Source organism: Scleropages formosus, chromosome 9, assembly GCF_900964775.1.
Source record: "Scleropages formosus chromosome 9, fSclFor1.1, whole genome shotgun sequence".
NCBI lineage: Eukaryota > Metazoa > Chordata > Actinopteri > Osteoglossiformes > Osteoglossidae > Scleropages > Scleropages formosus.
In genome coordinates, this window is record NC_041814.1 from 8,707,796 (window position 1) to 8,725,078 (window position 17,283).

The following is a 17,283-nucleotide window of genomic DNA, read 5'->3' on the forward strand; positions in this document are numbered from 1 at the left end:
AAGTTACGTTAGCAAATGAGGACTTGGGAGCTTATTATCAGCGCCTCCTCCGTCGGTAGACTACGTCATCACTGTTGCTGTTATGGAGTTCACCTCTGCATATTATTGCATCGGAGAACGCCAACACCCCAGTCCACATATTTCAAAATATATAACTGAGAGACGTGGGCCTGCGGACGAGTCGCACGTCTCCTCCAGTTTGAAAAACGGGTTACTGTGATTTCGCGTCGCAAATCAGGCAGCTATTGGCAGCGCTCTGATCCAATGGCGTTGAATATTGTCAGATTGACAGTACTCTAGCCCAATGGCGTTGGGCGAGCATCGGGGAGCCAATCATATTTTACGGGAGGGCGGTGCCATCCTTTCAGACATGCCCCTGGTCTTACCTGCGTATTGTTTTTACTGCTCTACCCACCTGTGACGATGTGCTACATTAAGAATTGATGTGCAGAAGGAAGAAGGGGGCCAGTTGCGAATTTCATCAATTACACCACTGAGCCTGGTGGCGGCGCTGTTTAAACACTAATCCTATTATTTTTCGCTCGCTTCAGCTTGACGTGGGGGGTAAAACTAGCAGTTGTCGGACATACGGTATGTGCAAGTAACATTTCGCTGCTGTTTTTTTTCTCCGTTCCAGTGTTCGCGGTTTTAGTCTCCATTGTTGTCCTTATTTTTAAATTATTGTGTAGATGAGCCGCCACTAACGTGAGCATGAAAAGGAGACTTTACCGTAACGGGACAACTGTTCGAGGGTTTAACTCTGGTTTCACGTCAGTAATAAAACTATCAAACATGTTATAAATCAGTACAAATCGGTAACCATAATTTATTTGTCTTTAGCCTTAGGACTTCCGTACCTTTGGCACAAAATAGCTTAATAAATGGTAAAATTAACGAGATCAGCAATTGTCAAGTCGTGCATTTTATTAATCTTTGCGTATTTTTGAGCAATCAATCCCCGTTCAAATTTGCCTCACAGACTTTCCCATTTTTCTACACAAAAATGTTGCTTTGACACTGGTGCGACATTAAAAGACAAGCACAACAGAAGGCGTTTCTTTTATTTTAATTATCATCTAGCAAATATCATTACACAGAAACAGACAAATAAGACAAATGTGCAAATAAGACATGGAAGGACATGGTAAAACAATCGAGAAATTAATTTTGGTAATTAAACTGTAATTAACTGGCTTCTGTATAATAAAGCCCTTGATGCTGGGATGAACAGGGTATCAACTGTAGCATTTTGCAAAACATACAACAAGGGAGTTTCATACAACATGGGAACGTTTCAGCTTGAGTTTAAGTTTCTGACTTCATTACCACCTTAAAATAATAGCTTTCCTAATCAAATATATAATCAAAAGCACTGGGCCAACATCCAGCTTCATTCTGATATTAAGAGGCCAAGGCAAAAAAAAAAAAGACCCACTTATTTATGATGTGAACATATAACGGTTTGGATTGATCTTAGCCGTCATACAATTTACAGAAATCCAACTGCAGATTTACAAGTAACAACAACTGAAATGTATCTTTCCCATAAATATTTATCATTTAAAAATCCACAAATGCTAAACCAAAATCCACTCAACTTCTCACAACTAATCTGCCCGGGGGGGGGATTTATTTCTCAGGGAATGAGCAGCTCAAGACTATTTCATAGAATCTTCACAGAAATCCCCCTAAAATGCAACAAACTGACAAAACCACACAGAATTATGCTTTGTCATATTTTACTCATTCTGTAACCGCTTTCCGGACAAAATTTTCATTGCTTTCAAAATAAAGTGTTATTCGAGCTACACTGCATTGCTACAGTGGTAAATGTTTAAACAATATTGGTGAAATTATATAATGCAGGTAGAAAAAATACATTCTCTCTCAATTGTTGGGTTTACATTGTACTAGGCTTCAAAGTTATTTTGGAAAAAAAAAAAAACCTTCATTAATTATGTTCAGAAAATACTTCGATAAAACCAATAAAAACTACCGTCTAATGTCACTCTTTTGACAACATGTTTTAGAGAGTGTCAGTAATGCCTAGATTTTTTTAAAAATTTGCACTTTTACAACAAGTGCTCCGCTAAAGACACAAACACATCTTGAAGTTTTTCCTCTGTTGCTCAGAAGAAATCAGGTCTGAGACATAATACTGATTGATGGGATTTGCAATCAGGTGCTAAGTGCTTCCCTATGGTAACTTCTGACTGAAGGAAATGTCCAGAACAAATAGTCCTCCAGTCACAAGGAAAGAAACAGAACAATATTCAAATAAACAGCTTCCAGTTCAAGTACAGGGCTGCTGCTGGATGTAGAGATATATTAATTTCCTTCCAGTTAAGCCCCTTTTTCTTGGCCGTGTGCATGACTTCCCATACATGTAGAAAGTAAGGCAAGTTCACAAAGTCCAGAGCATACATACATTCACTAATTAGTGTTGAGTAAGATGTACAACAGTACAAAGCAAGGAGGTCTCTTAGGAAGAGGAGGTCATGTTCCCAGTGGAGACGACGGTCTCCCGGGGAGAGTATTCGGGCTCCTCCTTGTTGGGGTGTGAGGAGTTGTCCGACTTGCTGCGGCTGAACTCAGCGCCGATGATGGGTCGGGCGAACTTGCTGCCGGGGTGGCTGCAGAAGCTGCACACCAGCATCTTGAGGAAGGCACGGCGCATCTCATTGCTGGTAAGAGTGTAAATGAGCGGGTTCATGGCTGAGTTGAGCACGGCCAGTGCCAGAAACCATTCCGCCTTGTAGAGGATGGTGCACTTGCCAATGTCGCAGGCCACATCCAGCAGCAGCAGGATGAACAGCGGTGCCCAGCAGGCAATGAAGCAGCTCAGGACGATGATGACCGTCTTCAGCAGCGCCATCGACTTCTCTGAACTTTTGCTGCCGCGGCCGTTGGATACCTTGCGCAGGACTAGCTTGCGGCTGCGTGTGCGCACCAGCGCGTAGATGCGCGCATAGAGCACGACAATGGCCATGAGGATGATGCTGAAGACCGTGGTGCAGAATAGGATGTAGGTCTTGTGGTACAGCGGCAGCACCGTGGAACAGCTGTTCATGCTGCTGATGCAGTTCCAGCCCATGACAGGCAGGCCACCCAGGATGGCTGCGATGAACCAGCAGGTGCTGATGAGCAGGAACACACGGCAGGTGTTGCCGCTGTTGTGAAGCTTCATCTTGAGCATGGTGAGGTGTCTCTCAATGGCGATGGCCAGCAGGCTGAAAACGGAGGCTGCCAGAGCCACAAACATGCTCCCCTCGCGGAAGAACCACTGCGTGGGAGTCAGTTTGTACGTGTTTGCCCCCGACAGCAGTATGTTTGCAGTGTACACCACCCCTGCCAGCAGGTCCGACAGAGCCAGGTTCCCAATGAAGTAGTACATGGGCTTATGGAACTTCTTGGTCCTCCAGATGGTGAGCAGGACCAAAACATTCTCCAGGATGATGAAGCAGCACACAATGATGAAGACCACGGAGTCTGCCTTCAGCCGGGAGTCCTGCTCCACCTTCCTCAGCTTCCCGGTGAAGTTGTAATGATTCGCTATCAAGTCGGAATACATGGAGTCGGCCATAGCCACGCGTGCACCGCGAACACGATCCCCGCCCCCCCCGAACGCAGTAATCCAGAGCTCGGGCCAAAGGGGGCGACTGAGGACCACCAGGAAGGATCCCTTCTTCTCAGCTCCTCCTCAGCTCAGGTCAGGAAAAAATCCTTGTTACTGAAGAATGTGCACCGTAGACACGTGGACCACATGGTGGAGAGCCTGCAAAAGTCACATTTTGTTACCGGAATTGTATTTATGATATGAAATCCTCTAGTGTTAAAAGGCCTCGTTCCGCAAAAGCCCGCAGACAGGTAGGTGTAAGTTATGCAAGAGGACAGAGAACGGAAAGCGCGCTGAAGCGCTAATGTTGAAGGGGGAGCCGCGCACCGTTGGTGCGAAACGCGGTAAAATGCGACAGAACCGGAGCGTCCCGACCGGCGAAGAGCGTCGCCCCGCACTTGAGGAACGCGCTGGAGTTTCAGTTAAGAAAGCGCGAGCGCGGGCGCGCGACGGTTCGCGCTGCTCCCCACCTCGTCACACGCACGAGGAGGGTTTCGACACTGAACGCACGAGACGTGACGAGCTCGCCCGTCCCGCCGAACACACCGCTGCTCCCGTTCACCTCTTTACGCCCGTCTCTCGTCATGTGTCTTTCAGTCGACACTTTATCACTTCGCGGATTAAGTCCGTTTTTTTTTTCCCCAATTCCTCGTTCCCACGCATCCATCTGACGTGCGGAGCAAGAATTGCTTTCCACGTTTCCGAAGGAAAAGAAAAATAATAAAAAACAATGCGCAAACGGGCACCGGCGTCACAGCAAAAACTAAAATGATCCCGCACAGAAGTAACGGGCATCATATTAAACGAACACGAACTCCTGAGTTTCACAGTTAATAAGTTAATATATATTGTCAATATATAGGAACAATATTATTGTTAAAAACACAATTATTGTGACAATACTTCAGGAAAAAAAAAGTTAAGAAAAACACACCTGAGAAAATATAGCACTGGTAAAATTAAGTTTGTGCCCTTTCTGTGTGTGTATTACACCGTAAAACAAAACAATTAAGAATTAATTAATTAAACAAAGAGAGCAAGTATAAATTAAAATACATTTTATGCTCAAATTGCCTTACCTTCAACTGGAGATCCCAGTGATATTGCTGTACAAACAGAGGCTATTTACCGCAGTGCTCGGTTACAATCAATGAAGATTCAATTCAGCGTGTAAAGTGCAACACATGTACAGATGTACAAAATGTGTTTGCGCCGCACACAGCTTTCGGAACTGCCTTCGGTGTGTACTGAGAACTACTCTGAGCGAACATCTTTTTCCTCTCTCTCTTTCAGTGTGTGTGTGTGTGTGTGTGAGCGCGCGCGTTCTGGGCGGAGCCACTAGCGGTGGTCCAGCCCTAATCCACCACCTCCCAAGGCTTTTTCACGTGTCCTAAGTTCAGATGTTTACTTTTAACTAAAAAAAAAAAACCGTTAAAATATAGACGGCAAACGAGTCTCATTGTCCGCGTAAGAGATTAAATAGTTATGCCATTTATCTGCACGTGACAAGCAATAAACCGAGCAGCAGATGGCGTAGTGTTTATTATTGCATTTATTTTTCCTTACTCTGAAAGTTGTTGTTCCAAACGCAATTTTTGTGCAATAACCCTTGATCAAAGTACTTACCCTGAATTTTATAGTAAGAATACAACTTTGCTGCGTTACTCGTTAGAAAAAAAAATCATAGTGAAGGTAATTTTAGTGTGAGAATGTCAAACATTAGACATCGTATAAATAACTAAGCCGGGGGGGAAAAATCTGTTGGATAAAAGATAAGGTTAAGTATTGCCTCAGTAGATTTAATGCAATCAGCTCTCTGTTTCGCTCTCCTGATAAAACTAGATCCAATTAGTCCCGTAAATGTAATCATGACATGTTACCATGTCCAAACTTTTGTGTGGGTAATGGACACCAGAGCCTTCATTTAAATTAACAAAATTCAAAGTACAGGTTTATGCTTCAGCATGTAGGCCTACTGTAATGTTTGTAAAATATGACTTCAGGAATTCTTGTTCATTTTATGATGTGTCATATTCTGTTTTTATCCCTTCCCGCTTTAATGGTACAAACAGCAAAAAATAAATGTAAATACAAAACTTGAAAATTCTGCAGCTGCAGATATGTTTTATTGATTGATAGGTTTTCCTTGTACAAAGCAATACTTCCAAGGACCGGCACAGCGGTGCAGCAGGTAGCACTACCACTTCACAGCACCTGGGCTGTTTGGCGAAAGGCTCAGTCAGTGCTGAGTTTGGATTTTCTCCCTGTCTTTGCATCAGTTTCTGGGTGTTTAGGTTTCCTTCCATATTCTGAAGACATGGAATTCAGGTGAACTGGCAACGACAAATTGCCTGTAGTGTAGTGGAGTGGAGTGTGGCCACCCTTGACAGACTCGTGTCCCATCCACGGCGTACCTCCCCTCAGCCTGGTGCACATTGGTTCTGGGATATAGGCTCTAGATTATCATGACCAGGAAAAGTGATTAATAAAAGTGAGTGAATACTTTATATATTAATATTTTCACTCATTCAAAAGATAAATCTATTCTCATGGAAAAAAAAATCCTAAATCCTTCTCTGAAAAACTGTACATAAAGATGCTAGTTATTAATCCATTATATTTATTGGGTCTTATGAAAAATTAGTTAAAAATTTGATTTACATATTTCATATCAAATGTGACAAATTTTTAGACATAAGTCCTAAGTGGTTGAAACTGTCTGGAAAGCTCTTTGAAAGAGTAGGTACTTCTCTCGGCAGTGTGCATCATCATTCCTTTCTCAAGGGTGTGCACCAGCTGTGGAACCCCCACTTGATACGGGTTACCCCAATGCTCCTTCCTCTTGCTTATTAGTCCCATATGCCATGTAGTCTCTTCAGGCCCATTGACCATGTCCTTCACTTTACTCAAGTCTTAGGCATTGTGGTAGGTGGTAAATTTAACATGCCATCTTCAGCCGAAGGTTGAGGGGAGTTAACGTCTGCAGGGAGGTTAACTGACAAGGACCATTATTCCGCTTCCTTTGACATGCGATGTGACTAACATGAAACAATGTGTCAGCCTTGAGCAAAAAAACATTGTTGTAAAAGACATCAACGATGGCAGAAAAATTAGGCTATGTGAGGCGCTCAGTTAGTTGGGGTGATATCTTGGTTCTTGGGCTTCACTGATAATGGGTGCCATTTATATTTACATTGCATTTATTACTGCTTTAAAGATGCAGTCTTTGTCTTTTTTTCTGTATCAACATTCCAAGGACTCAGAGAAAGACAACTAAAGAAAATTTATATTCTGATCAGCCTAATGCATCCTGCTTGTCCGAAGAGTGGTTCCAAAGTCAGCACTACAAAGGAGCAACCACTGAATGAATATGATTTTTTAACTGTGCTTTTAGGAAATCTGACCACTCAGAAACCATTGGGAATGACATCTTAAGGGAAAATTACTGACTGAATAACCAACAAAGCTACTTCATCCTTCAGGATGAGTCTTTGTTGCAGGCAAGCTCCATCTTTGACAGGCTTTGTTTCTTGTTAGGAAGCAAGGGAAATCCAGAGAGTCAGCTGAGATCCAGAGAACTTGGCTGGTTGGCCACAGTTTGGAGAGAGTTTACATGCAGGGTGGGCTGTGGGCAGTGGGGGATATGTTGTCATTTGGGTTTGTGTATGCTTTAGTTGCCATGGTCTATGTGAGAGCACTGGCATTGCTGCCATCAGCTCTGGCAACCATCAAACCCAAAGAAGATCAGATGGTTACATAAAAGAAGAAAGTTTGGGGCCTTTCATTTAGGGGGGATTTGTGGTATTTCTGCCTTTTTATTTGTTATTTCTGACCTCCCCTTCTTAGATGTAACATGAAATTACATGTATGATTTTTGAAAATAAATAAATAAATAAAAACCACGTGTCCACCAGCAGCAGTCATGAGGACTGCATGGCAACTGAGCAACATCAATATAAAATGAATGCTGCCACTACTTACGTTCACACGTGTGCCACTTTTACTTACAAATAGCCTTAAGCCAAATTAAAATGAAAATTATAATTCTGTCGCCAAAAAGTTCATTTGTGTGCAACAATTCGTCTGGTATTGAGGGGACCGAAAATGCATTACCAACAGTATTCCTTGGAGTTATACATAAATACTTGGGAGGGCACGTTAGGCTTTTTTGAACATGGGGAGAGACTCTTCCCCCACTCCCTCTTTGATATACCTATGCTTAGGTCTATTTGTGGAGAGCTACAGAACAATACAGTCACTAGATAAAGTGGTCCTTTGTGTGGTCAGAAAGGTTAGAAAGGAGGGAATCTATGAGTAAAAGTGGAAAAAATGAAAAGGAAAAGTGGGAGTGAGAACACTAAGCAACCCTGATCAACTCTTTCTGTGCAATCAAACGTCACAACTCATCTAGAAGAATGAGGAAAAGCTGAGGTCATAGCTTCAGGAGGAAAAACTCTGTAAGGCAATGCTCCCTAATTCTCTGCAATTCCTTATAAATTATAAGGCAAGCGACATACATTTGTGGCTTTATCGGTTTCTCATCATCACTTTCTCATGTTTGTTGAAAGAGTTTTATTTCAGGCTGACTTTCAAACAGTATAAAGGGGAAACAAAAGCAAGTAAAGCATGTTTCTACTGTCAAGGTCAGAAGAAATGATTAAAAAACAGTAATGCTGTCACTACCCTTGCATTTTGAAACTTTTCATTGAAATAAGAGTTATATGGTATCAAACTATAACAATTAATTTTTAGAATTTTAAAGGTTCCGTCCTGGGAAAGCAAATATGACATGATTTATCTATTTAACTCAGGTAAGTTTGATGAAATGTGTTCCTGCGAGTTGATTTAGTGAAACAGCAGATTATGGTAGGAAGTCCAGTCGTGGGTTCCGATGGGGGAAATGAAGACACCAGTGTGGTTTCCAAAATGCGGTTTATTACAATCCGAGGCAGTGGCAAAAGATTACAGCCAGGAAGGGTGCGTGGGAACATTGTTCATTAACCCTTGACAAGTGTGGGACACTACATTGCCCTCTGAAAAGAAGGCCACTTTCTCTGTTGCCTACCTGTCTCAGAAATCAGACTTCCAGGGTCCACCTGCCATTGTTGGAAGAGTGTTCTTTTTTCTGGGGATGCCCTGGGCACTTCCACTTTGTGACACCTTCTACATTTCAGCGTTATTCATTCTAGGCTGCTTGGCCTTCCCTCTTTATCCCGCAGCAGGACTGGCTTTATCCTACTGGATACTCATTGCTTGTCCATTTGCCATCTTCACCTGCTGCTGGATCCAGTCCCTCATGGTCTTTCCCCAAGCCACGTCTGACATCAAATGAGCAAGGGCAGCTGTGGGTGTGAATGGAAGAAATTAAGACATCAGCAAGGTTTCCATGATGCAGCATTTATTACAACACAAAATAGCGACAAGAGATAACAGCCAAGAAGGATATATGGAAATCTTACTCTTTCACCTGAGAAACTGCATTCTTCCAATAGAGCTACCCTCTACCCAGCCTTACCAAGCTGCTGGGATATTACTCAGTCCTGACATGTTACAGTCCCGATGCACACAGTCTTCTTCATGTTTGAACAGCTATTAACCTACCAACCAATGTCAACAACCGCTTGTCCCAAGCGGGGTCGCGACGAGCTGGAGCCTACCCGGCAACACAGGGCGCAAGGCCGAAGGGGGAGGGGACACACCCAGGATGGGACGTCAGTCCATCGTAAGGCACCCCAAGCAGGGCTTGAACCCCAGACCCACCAATCCCGCTGCGCCACCACACCCCCCTGCTGAACAGCTATTAGCATTACCCAATTTGGATCTACTGTAAATTATACTTGCAATGCAGTACCCTCCTCCAGGGGCACCCTTTAGTAGCATGGAATGCTACTATAAATGGTCATTTTTGCACTTTCACTAAATATTTACACTGGAGGTGAATGCAGGAATAACGGAATGCTTGAGTGAACCTCAAATGAGGGTGATGTGGTCCAGTTAGTATGTGGCCTGCTCAAGTAGCAGGGGCCATGACTTGAGGTGGTCCACACCAGCATACAACGTTCCTTCAAGGTCATCAGGAAGCTGACAACATCTGCCTCTTTTTTAAACACAAGTTCCACAGTTCCACTTTGTGTTGTAGGATGTCTGTTTATTTATTGGTGTTTTATTTTTGGTTGTTACAAGATGAAATTTCTCCATGGATTCTTCAGCCCCTCTGGGGTATGCATGCATCACCTTGATGCAACTATATATGCTTACATTTATTCATTTTGCTGACACTTTTCTTGAAAGCAACTTACAACTCCAATTATTCACCTATTTTTACAGCTGGGAAAATTTACTGGACTATTTTTTTGGGTAAGTAGCTTGCTCAAGGATTCTACAAGAGTAGGCAGGATTTGAACCTGCAACTTTTGGATGTGTAGATAGCAGCTCTGTCCACTCCATTATCTAGTGCCTCCGGCTTTACTGCCTGAGAATTTTAGGATTTTCAAAAGAAGAAATTAAATCGTCCTGTTGGTACCACATATTAGCTTTGATGTTTGAGTCCCAACTGGAAGTCAAAGTGCAGCACTTGAAGACATAACCACACCATGAGGCCAAAACTCTGTGGCCCCCCTAGTGAGTTCAGGATGAGACATGACACTAGCACTGCCCATGCAAACATGTCTCATAGCCCAGAGGAGCACTGACAGCACATGTGCACAACGGGGGGGAGGGAATGCGATACGCTTTGTTCACTCTGATGGTTTCAGGAGGCTCTCACCAAGGGCAGGGGATTTACAACTGGGGTACGGATGTAAGGGCACACTGGGAGAGGTTAAAAGTAAATCTGGTCCTCGGTGGGCAAGGTGTCATAAAAATGCCTGTGCTGTGTATTCATAATGTGAAACAGCACTTGTAAAGCATTCCACAGGAGTCTAATTGCAGGAAAGTGCAACAAATACGAAGGCTGAAACCTCTGGATACCTCACAAAAATGTACCTAGGTTATAAGCTGTCATTCACAATTGTTGTTATGAAACCACGCAGTGCTTCAGTTTCAGGAAAATAAAAAAGCATCTAAATGAAGAAGTGAACAAAGCCCATGTCCAGTAGATAACATCAGTCACACAGCCTTGCAAAGACACACAGAGAGGTACAGCGATGTTTAGTCAGCAGAAGGATTAAGCGGCTCTTTAGCCAAGAGACAGAAGACATAGTATGGTTATATCTGGACACCAAAGTAAAAAAGGCTCCATTTGTTTTATTTATTGAACATTTATTTAAAAATACAGAAAAATACAGTTAGAAAAACAAGCAATTCTAACAATTTCCCAGACATTTTGTCAAATCAAATATAGACAGTGACGAAAAGGAAAAAGTATGTTACAACAGATAACAATTGTGACATCCTTGCACCCATCATGTCCCACAAATAAGACCTCACTGCTTCCTCTGCCTGGTTCTCACAGTCTAACTGAAACCCCTCTACCTCCCCACACAGTGAATAAATATGCATGCCATCCTTAACCATGGAGGAGGAACTTCAGAGGGTTTGAGCCACAGTCACATGTTGACCCCATTCCGCATGGTACTCTTTTCAAGTGGACCTAAGGGTTCCTACAATGTCAGGGTTCAGTTGGTTGAACATGAATACCCTACACAAGTGTCCATTTGTAATTTTCTGCACAAATTTCATCATACCCTAAAGTTAGCACTATTATTTTGCTTTAACTATTCATCTGCAAGGGAAAGTGGTTGTACATGATGAGAACTGCACCCAAAGGTGTTGGTTAACACTCTTGCAGGTTCCCCAGATATTCTTGGTTTCAGCTGCTCTGCATCTCACTTGGGAGGCAGTGAATTCTGAGGAAGGCATCTATGCCTGTTTTGTAAAGGTGCAGTGAGACTTAACCCACTTGACTTGACACTTCATTTTGAAAAGACGAGGAGAGAATCAATGAAGAAAAACTGAAATATTTCAGATTTAAGAAGCCAGTAAATAGAAAAACAAGCATTAATGCCAAGACTCCACTTCAAGCTGCTTTGAGTAAGAAACTATAATGCTGAAGAGGATCATCCCTTCTCAGCTGTCCATTAAATATTTGAAGTCATTACAGTATTTAGTTCAGGGGTCTAGCAATTATTTTTGTGCATTAAAAGACCTCTTACTGCACTCTTGAGACACATCTTTTAAAACAGCTGAAATCATCTGGGGTAACAAATTAGTTATGTAATGAAACACAACTCCTCTACAAACTATCATAATTGTCAACAAATTCTGGAAATGGAACAAAAGTGCATAGCAATCGTGGAGTCACCGAAAACGACGCAATATTCAAATTTATGTGTTTTCTTTAGGTTCTCTGTTCGGTAGATATAACATGGGGAAGTTTTTATTTGTCTGGCTTTATTAGAGGATTAAATTGGTTTAAAACTTAGGAACACACATGACGAGGAGAAGGCGGAATTGCGGTGTGGATTTCAGCTAAGATCGCTGTGCGGTCACCTTTGTTGTTGTGCAAATCGTAGTGTGACGTGACTGAGCTCAGCGTAAGCCTGCTCAGCAGGCCCCGTTCATTAGAAAGGCTTCAGCGATTTCAGAAACAAAAGAGCATTTGTGTTTTAAACACTGTTCTAAAAAATGAGAAAATGGATCCTCTTGCATTCCTGTACATATACACACGTGTGCACACATACGTTACGTGAACGTGTAGAGGCGCACACACACGCTAGACATGCACACATGTACACAGACACACGCAAACTCATGGTTATATAAGCAGATGTAGGGGCCTGATCATTGTGAAGAGGAGCGGAGGCCAAAAACAAGTTTCACAGGGTGAAAGAGAATCGCCTCTCCCAAGTACTTGGGTGCTGAGCCCAGTTATGAGAACTGCTAAATTTGATCTTTCTGGGTTGAAAAGAGAGATTAAGGAGTAATGCCTTTTCATTTATAAATCTTTTCTTGTGGATTAAACTGCTGAAAAAGAAATGCTGCTGTGTACTGTAGCTTCATTCAATTAAAACATACAAGCAACATAAAAGTCTCTGATTGTATATTTCGAACGAATATTTGAAGCCAGAAATAGGATGAAGGCCAAAATCAGTAGCGTTTCTTTGAATTGCTGTGGTGTCGGTGCAATGAATACTGTGATTTTGTGCCAGTAGAGAGTTATGTATGCATATGTGTGTGTGTTTTCATATGAGTCTGTGTGTCAAGTCAGAGGACTAAGACGATTATTCCCCAGAGTCGCTGTGAGGTGGCTATCGTGGTTTGGCTGCCTGGAATACTGAACTTGAGGGAGTTACTTGCTACCAGTAAAAGGTCTTTGAAACAACCAGAGCAAGGAGGAAAAAAGGGAAAAGGATACAAGCGCAATGACTCTGTGGCTGGGGTCTACAAGAGGCCTGTTTTCTTCACAGGCTGGTAACCTAGGCACACAGAAAGCAATGCGAAGCCTTGAAAACATGGTTCAGTACAGAGGGGGAGAAGGCCATTGTTTGAGGAATGCCCCCTTTCCCCCCGTCCCTTGCTTTTCTCCTTCGGCCTTGTCCCTTTCTCCCCACAGGAAGCAAAAGACTTGTCACCCAGGGGAGAGCTGTGTGTTGGTTTTCGACGACCCCTCACTCTCTACTCAGCTGAGCAGGTCTGTCAGGACAAACAGATCTCTTTGAGCCACGTTGTGAAGGCCTCAGAAGCTCTGGCATACTGATTAGTGCCTAGAGACCTTCTCCTCCTGGTCATTTACAGCTGCTCTGAACTCCACTGGGGAGCTCCTGAACCTGTCAAACATTTAAATTTTATGTGGTACATGTGATCATTCATGAAAGGATGCTACCGTTAAACACATGATCAGTTCCATGAACTCCACCTTTAAAGCCAGAAGCCTCAAAAAATCAAAGCAGATGTTCCCAAAATGTATGTTTTAATTCAGATATGCTAACGTCAAGTGATACAATGGCTTACACTTATGGACATAAACTATATTTTTCATGCGGGGCCGAGAGAACCGGGACAACAGGACCCAAGTGCGGAGTCATTTGTTTGGACTCAGGGGATAAGCCAAGCTCTCGGAGTCGGGGACAGGCAAATGGTAGGTCGATTGGCGGTCGGAGTCAGAGCTAGGATCCATGGATGAGGTCAGGGGACGAAGCGAAGGGTCGGTCGGTCTGCAGTCGGCTTTGGAACAAAGATCCGTGGGCATGGTCAGGAAACAAAGCGAAGGGACGAAAATCGGAAGACGAGAACAGAGAACAAGTATTGAGTGTGCACTGGACGTAATGAAGGAGGGCGGTTGTCTCTGATGAGATTCCGCAAAGGTATGGGAGCTGAGGAGGGTCTTTTAAAGGGTGAGCAGTTAGTCATGTGCTGGACCAGAGTCAGGTGCTGTCAGGTGCTGCCCTCTGTATTTCTTAGAGGTCGTGTCCTAAGTAAAACGTAAGAAATCACAAATGTATATGTGGCTCAGAATCTGTCAGTCTATTTCTTACATTGATCACGGCTAAAATGTTAGCAAAAGAGAGTCGATTCATCAACATAAGAAAGAAAACAGAAAAATTTATGTAAAATCAAAACCTTCAGAATAACGTGTTCCAGACCCACAGATGATTTGGAAATGCGCTACGTGACTATTTCATTGCGTTTCCTGAGCCTTGGTACTCAGAGTGCATTCTGCAGTCTGCACATGGGGAACAATAGCCGGAGCTGGTCTGATGCCGCACGGTCCATCGCTGGCATCATGTGACTCGAGAGCAACCGAGCAGGAAGTGGGATCACCGAGCAGACGTATCCTTAACCCCAACATCCACAGTTTCTGGGAATATTTCAGAGGCTTTCCAAGCCTCTATGGGACACACCCAGTCCAGCTGACGTGCCACTGTGCCCTTGGAGCTATCAATAGCCACTGCTGGGGCAGCTCCAGCATCCATAACGGCTGATATGAACGCTCGTATATTGCACTGATCATTACGCCTACATTTCCAGTGAACTGTTTTTAAAATCTTGCAAGACATTTGTACAAAGGCATCAACTAAATAAAGAATAATCATAGTAATAATCTGAACTGGTGTCATTTTGATCTTCATTGCCTTTTTATAAATGGAATTATTATGCTCTCGGGGGGGGCGCAGTGGCGCAATGGGTTTGACCGGGTCCTGCTTTCTGATGGGTCTGTGGTTCGAGTTCCGCTTGGGGTGCCTTGTGATGGACTGGCATCTCGTCCTGGGTGTGTCCCCTCCCTCTCCAGCCTTATGCCCTGTGTTGCCGGGTTAGGCTCCAGCTCCCCGCGACCCCGTATGGAACAAGCGGATTCAGAAAAATGTGTGTGTAGCTATGCTCTGTAAATGTATTTTGTAAATATTTTGTTTTTCCACCTGGTTTTTACGGCATACGCAGTTAGAACTTGGGTCTGATGCAGGTGTGGGCTCAGATGAGCCACAATATGCCAGGAAAATGAGACATTGCACGATTGACATGGATGACTGGTGTCTGCAGATGTTCTAGGGTGAAGTGGATTTGTCAGGAAGAGCCAGCTGTCACCCAGTGACACAGGGCCCACAGGGAAATGCTGCAGTTTGTCCAGCCTGCTCTCACCAGCTGAGAAGTCAAAGCCACATAGCTCTGCTTCTGTCAATAAATCTACTTAATTAAAGAGTAATGAAAAAACAGAGCCCAGCGAATATATAAATAACTAAATAACAGCTATCTAATCAAACAAGATACAAGGAGGACAAAGGCTGTTTTAATGGAATCAGTAGAGTGGTGGGGTGCGACTTTCAAGCCTCTGAAAAAGAGTACCGATTTGTGCTTAACTGTTGGGGAATAAAGGCTTTTTTTTCATTCCTCAGATAGACAAGTGAGGGAGAACACAATTGCGTGATGCAAATTCCTTTGAAATAGCAGTTGCTGCATTGTATGGACTGATCATGTCCAGTGATCACAGGTAGTAATGATTTCATTATTTAACCCTATCAAAGATTTTAACCCAAATAGCATTAAGACACAGGCTGGGAAACTGTAAGCCCTGTTTGACACAATGGCATCAGTATCATAATCATATCATTGTTATCCCAGCTTCTCAGCTAAGATGCAACAATTATCATATGTGCTTGTGCAAAATAAATGTAATTATGTTTCAGAATTTCAAAACAAGCAATCTAACTCTATTTTTAAAACTCCACTAAAGACAAAGACATGGATGCACTCATAACTGAACTGCTACCGAATAACAAACCCTGAAGATTCAGATACAAAAAAAACAAAGTGCAGAAACATATGTGAAGACTGTGGAATATATTGTAGGGAAAAGAAATAAAACACAAAGGAAACCTGACTACTCTACAAACAAATATGCGATGCCTTTGGAACTCAATTAAACTTTATCTGGGGACACCAGCTTTGGCGGTGGCGTCTCAATTCATTATGCATTTAAATTAAATCAGAGAATTATCAACAATGTGCAAATTTAATTAACTGCACTTCATTGAAACCAGACCAAGACCCTTGATTACATTAAACTGGCTAGTTAGGTTACCTACATGGGCCTGTTTTTAATTAATATGTGAAAAGTGTAGTTTTAACAAATTCTAAGCACTCAGTTTTCCCTCAGAATTTATTACTTTACAGTTAGGGTTAGGGTTAGTGTGGAGGAAAACAGTTTCTCTACCACATCTAGTTTATCCACATTCATGTTACCTGTGTACTCCAGCTTCAGGAGGGTTCGTTTTAATAACGGATCCAGTGTCGGCTTTTGGAAGAACATGTGTCAGAATCAGTATTACCGCTCATGTAATTTCCAGGAGTCTGTCTCAAGGAGAGGAAGAATGGAGGTGTGACAAGACAACGCGGGTGAAGAGAAATCGGGGCATTTGGCTTTGTGGGTACAGGGGGTTGGGGGATTCCGAGAAGCCCTGAGGGAGTAGGGCAAGCCAGGGTGATTTAGGGGGGTAGATGAGGACCTTGGGATGAAGTGGTGTGTAAAAGGAGCCAGTCAAGCGTGATGACACGATAAATAACGGCAAAAATGGGGCAGTTCTGGGTTGGGGGTGGCCACTGGAACAACCAAAACATATATATAGAGAGGAGCTTCAACTTTCATAGTCTCAGTAATAGATGAATGGAGTTTATTTGCAGGCTGTAAATAAAAGATGTGAATAAAGTATATAACATCAGAAGAGCTCATTTGAGAAGCGGTGCGGTGACGCAGTGGGCTTGGCCAGGTCCTCCTGTCCGCTGGGTCTGGGGTTCGAGTCCCACTTGGGGTGCCTTGCGATGGACTGGCGTCCTGTCTTGGGTGTGTCCCCTCCCCCTCCAGCCTTGTGGCCCGTGCTGCCCGGTTAGCCTCTGGCACGCTGCGACCTTGCTCAGGGCAAGCGGTTTCAGACTGTGTGTGTGTGTGTGTGTGTGTGTGTGTGTGTGTGTGTGTGTGTGTGTGTGTCTGTGTGTGAGTGAGTTCATTTTATTCTTATCAAAGGAACTGTGTACGGCATATTTGTGCAGTATCATGAAATAAGGAAGTGCAAATATGAAAGTATTCCAGTGGAAGACACTATAATATTAACTTGTAACTTATTTTCTATTGCAAGAGGCAAGGTCAGACCACGCATCTAGGTTGCCACTAACGGTGAGGAGATGTACTAATAAACTAAGCGGTTGCACCACAACCTGATTACTAGGAATTCCTT

At 43.2% G+C, this 17,283-nt stretch overlaps 1 protein-coding gene across 1 annotated transcript; it reads right to left on the reverse strand.

The window, feature by feature from the left end:
* Positions 1-1,050: 1,050 nt before the first annotated feature.
* s1pr1 (sphingosine-1-phosphate receptor 1) lies at positions 1,051-4,895 on the reverse strand. Its single transcript, XM_018726704.2, has 2 exons — positions 4,696-4,895; positions 1,051-3,775 (listed from the first exon to the last, which is right to left on the reverse strand). The coding sequence occupies exon 2, from the start codon at positions 3,581-3,583 to the stop codon at positions 2,483-2,485; it is 1,101 nt and encodes a 366-aa protein (XP_018582220.1). The 5' UTR covers positions 3,584-3,775; positions 4,696-4,895; the 3' UTR covers positions 1,051-2,482.
* Between the last annotated feature and the right edge of the window lie 12,388 nt (positions 4,896-17,283).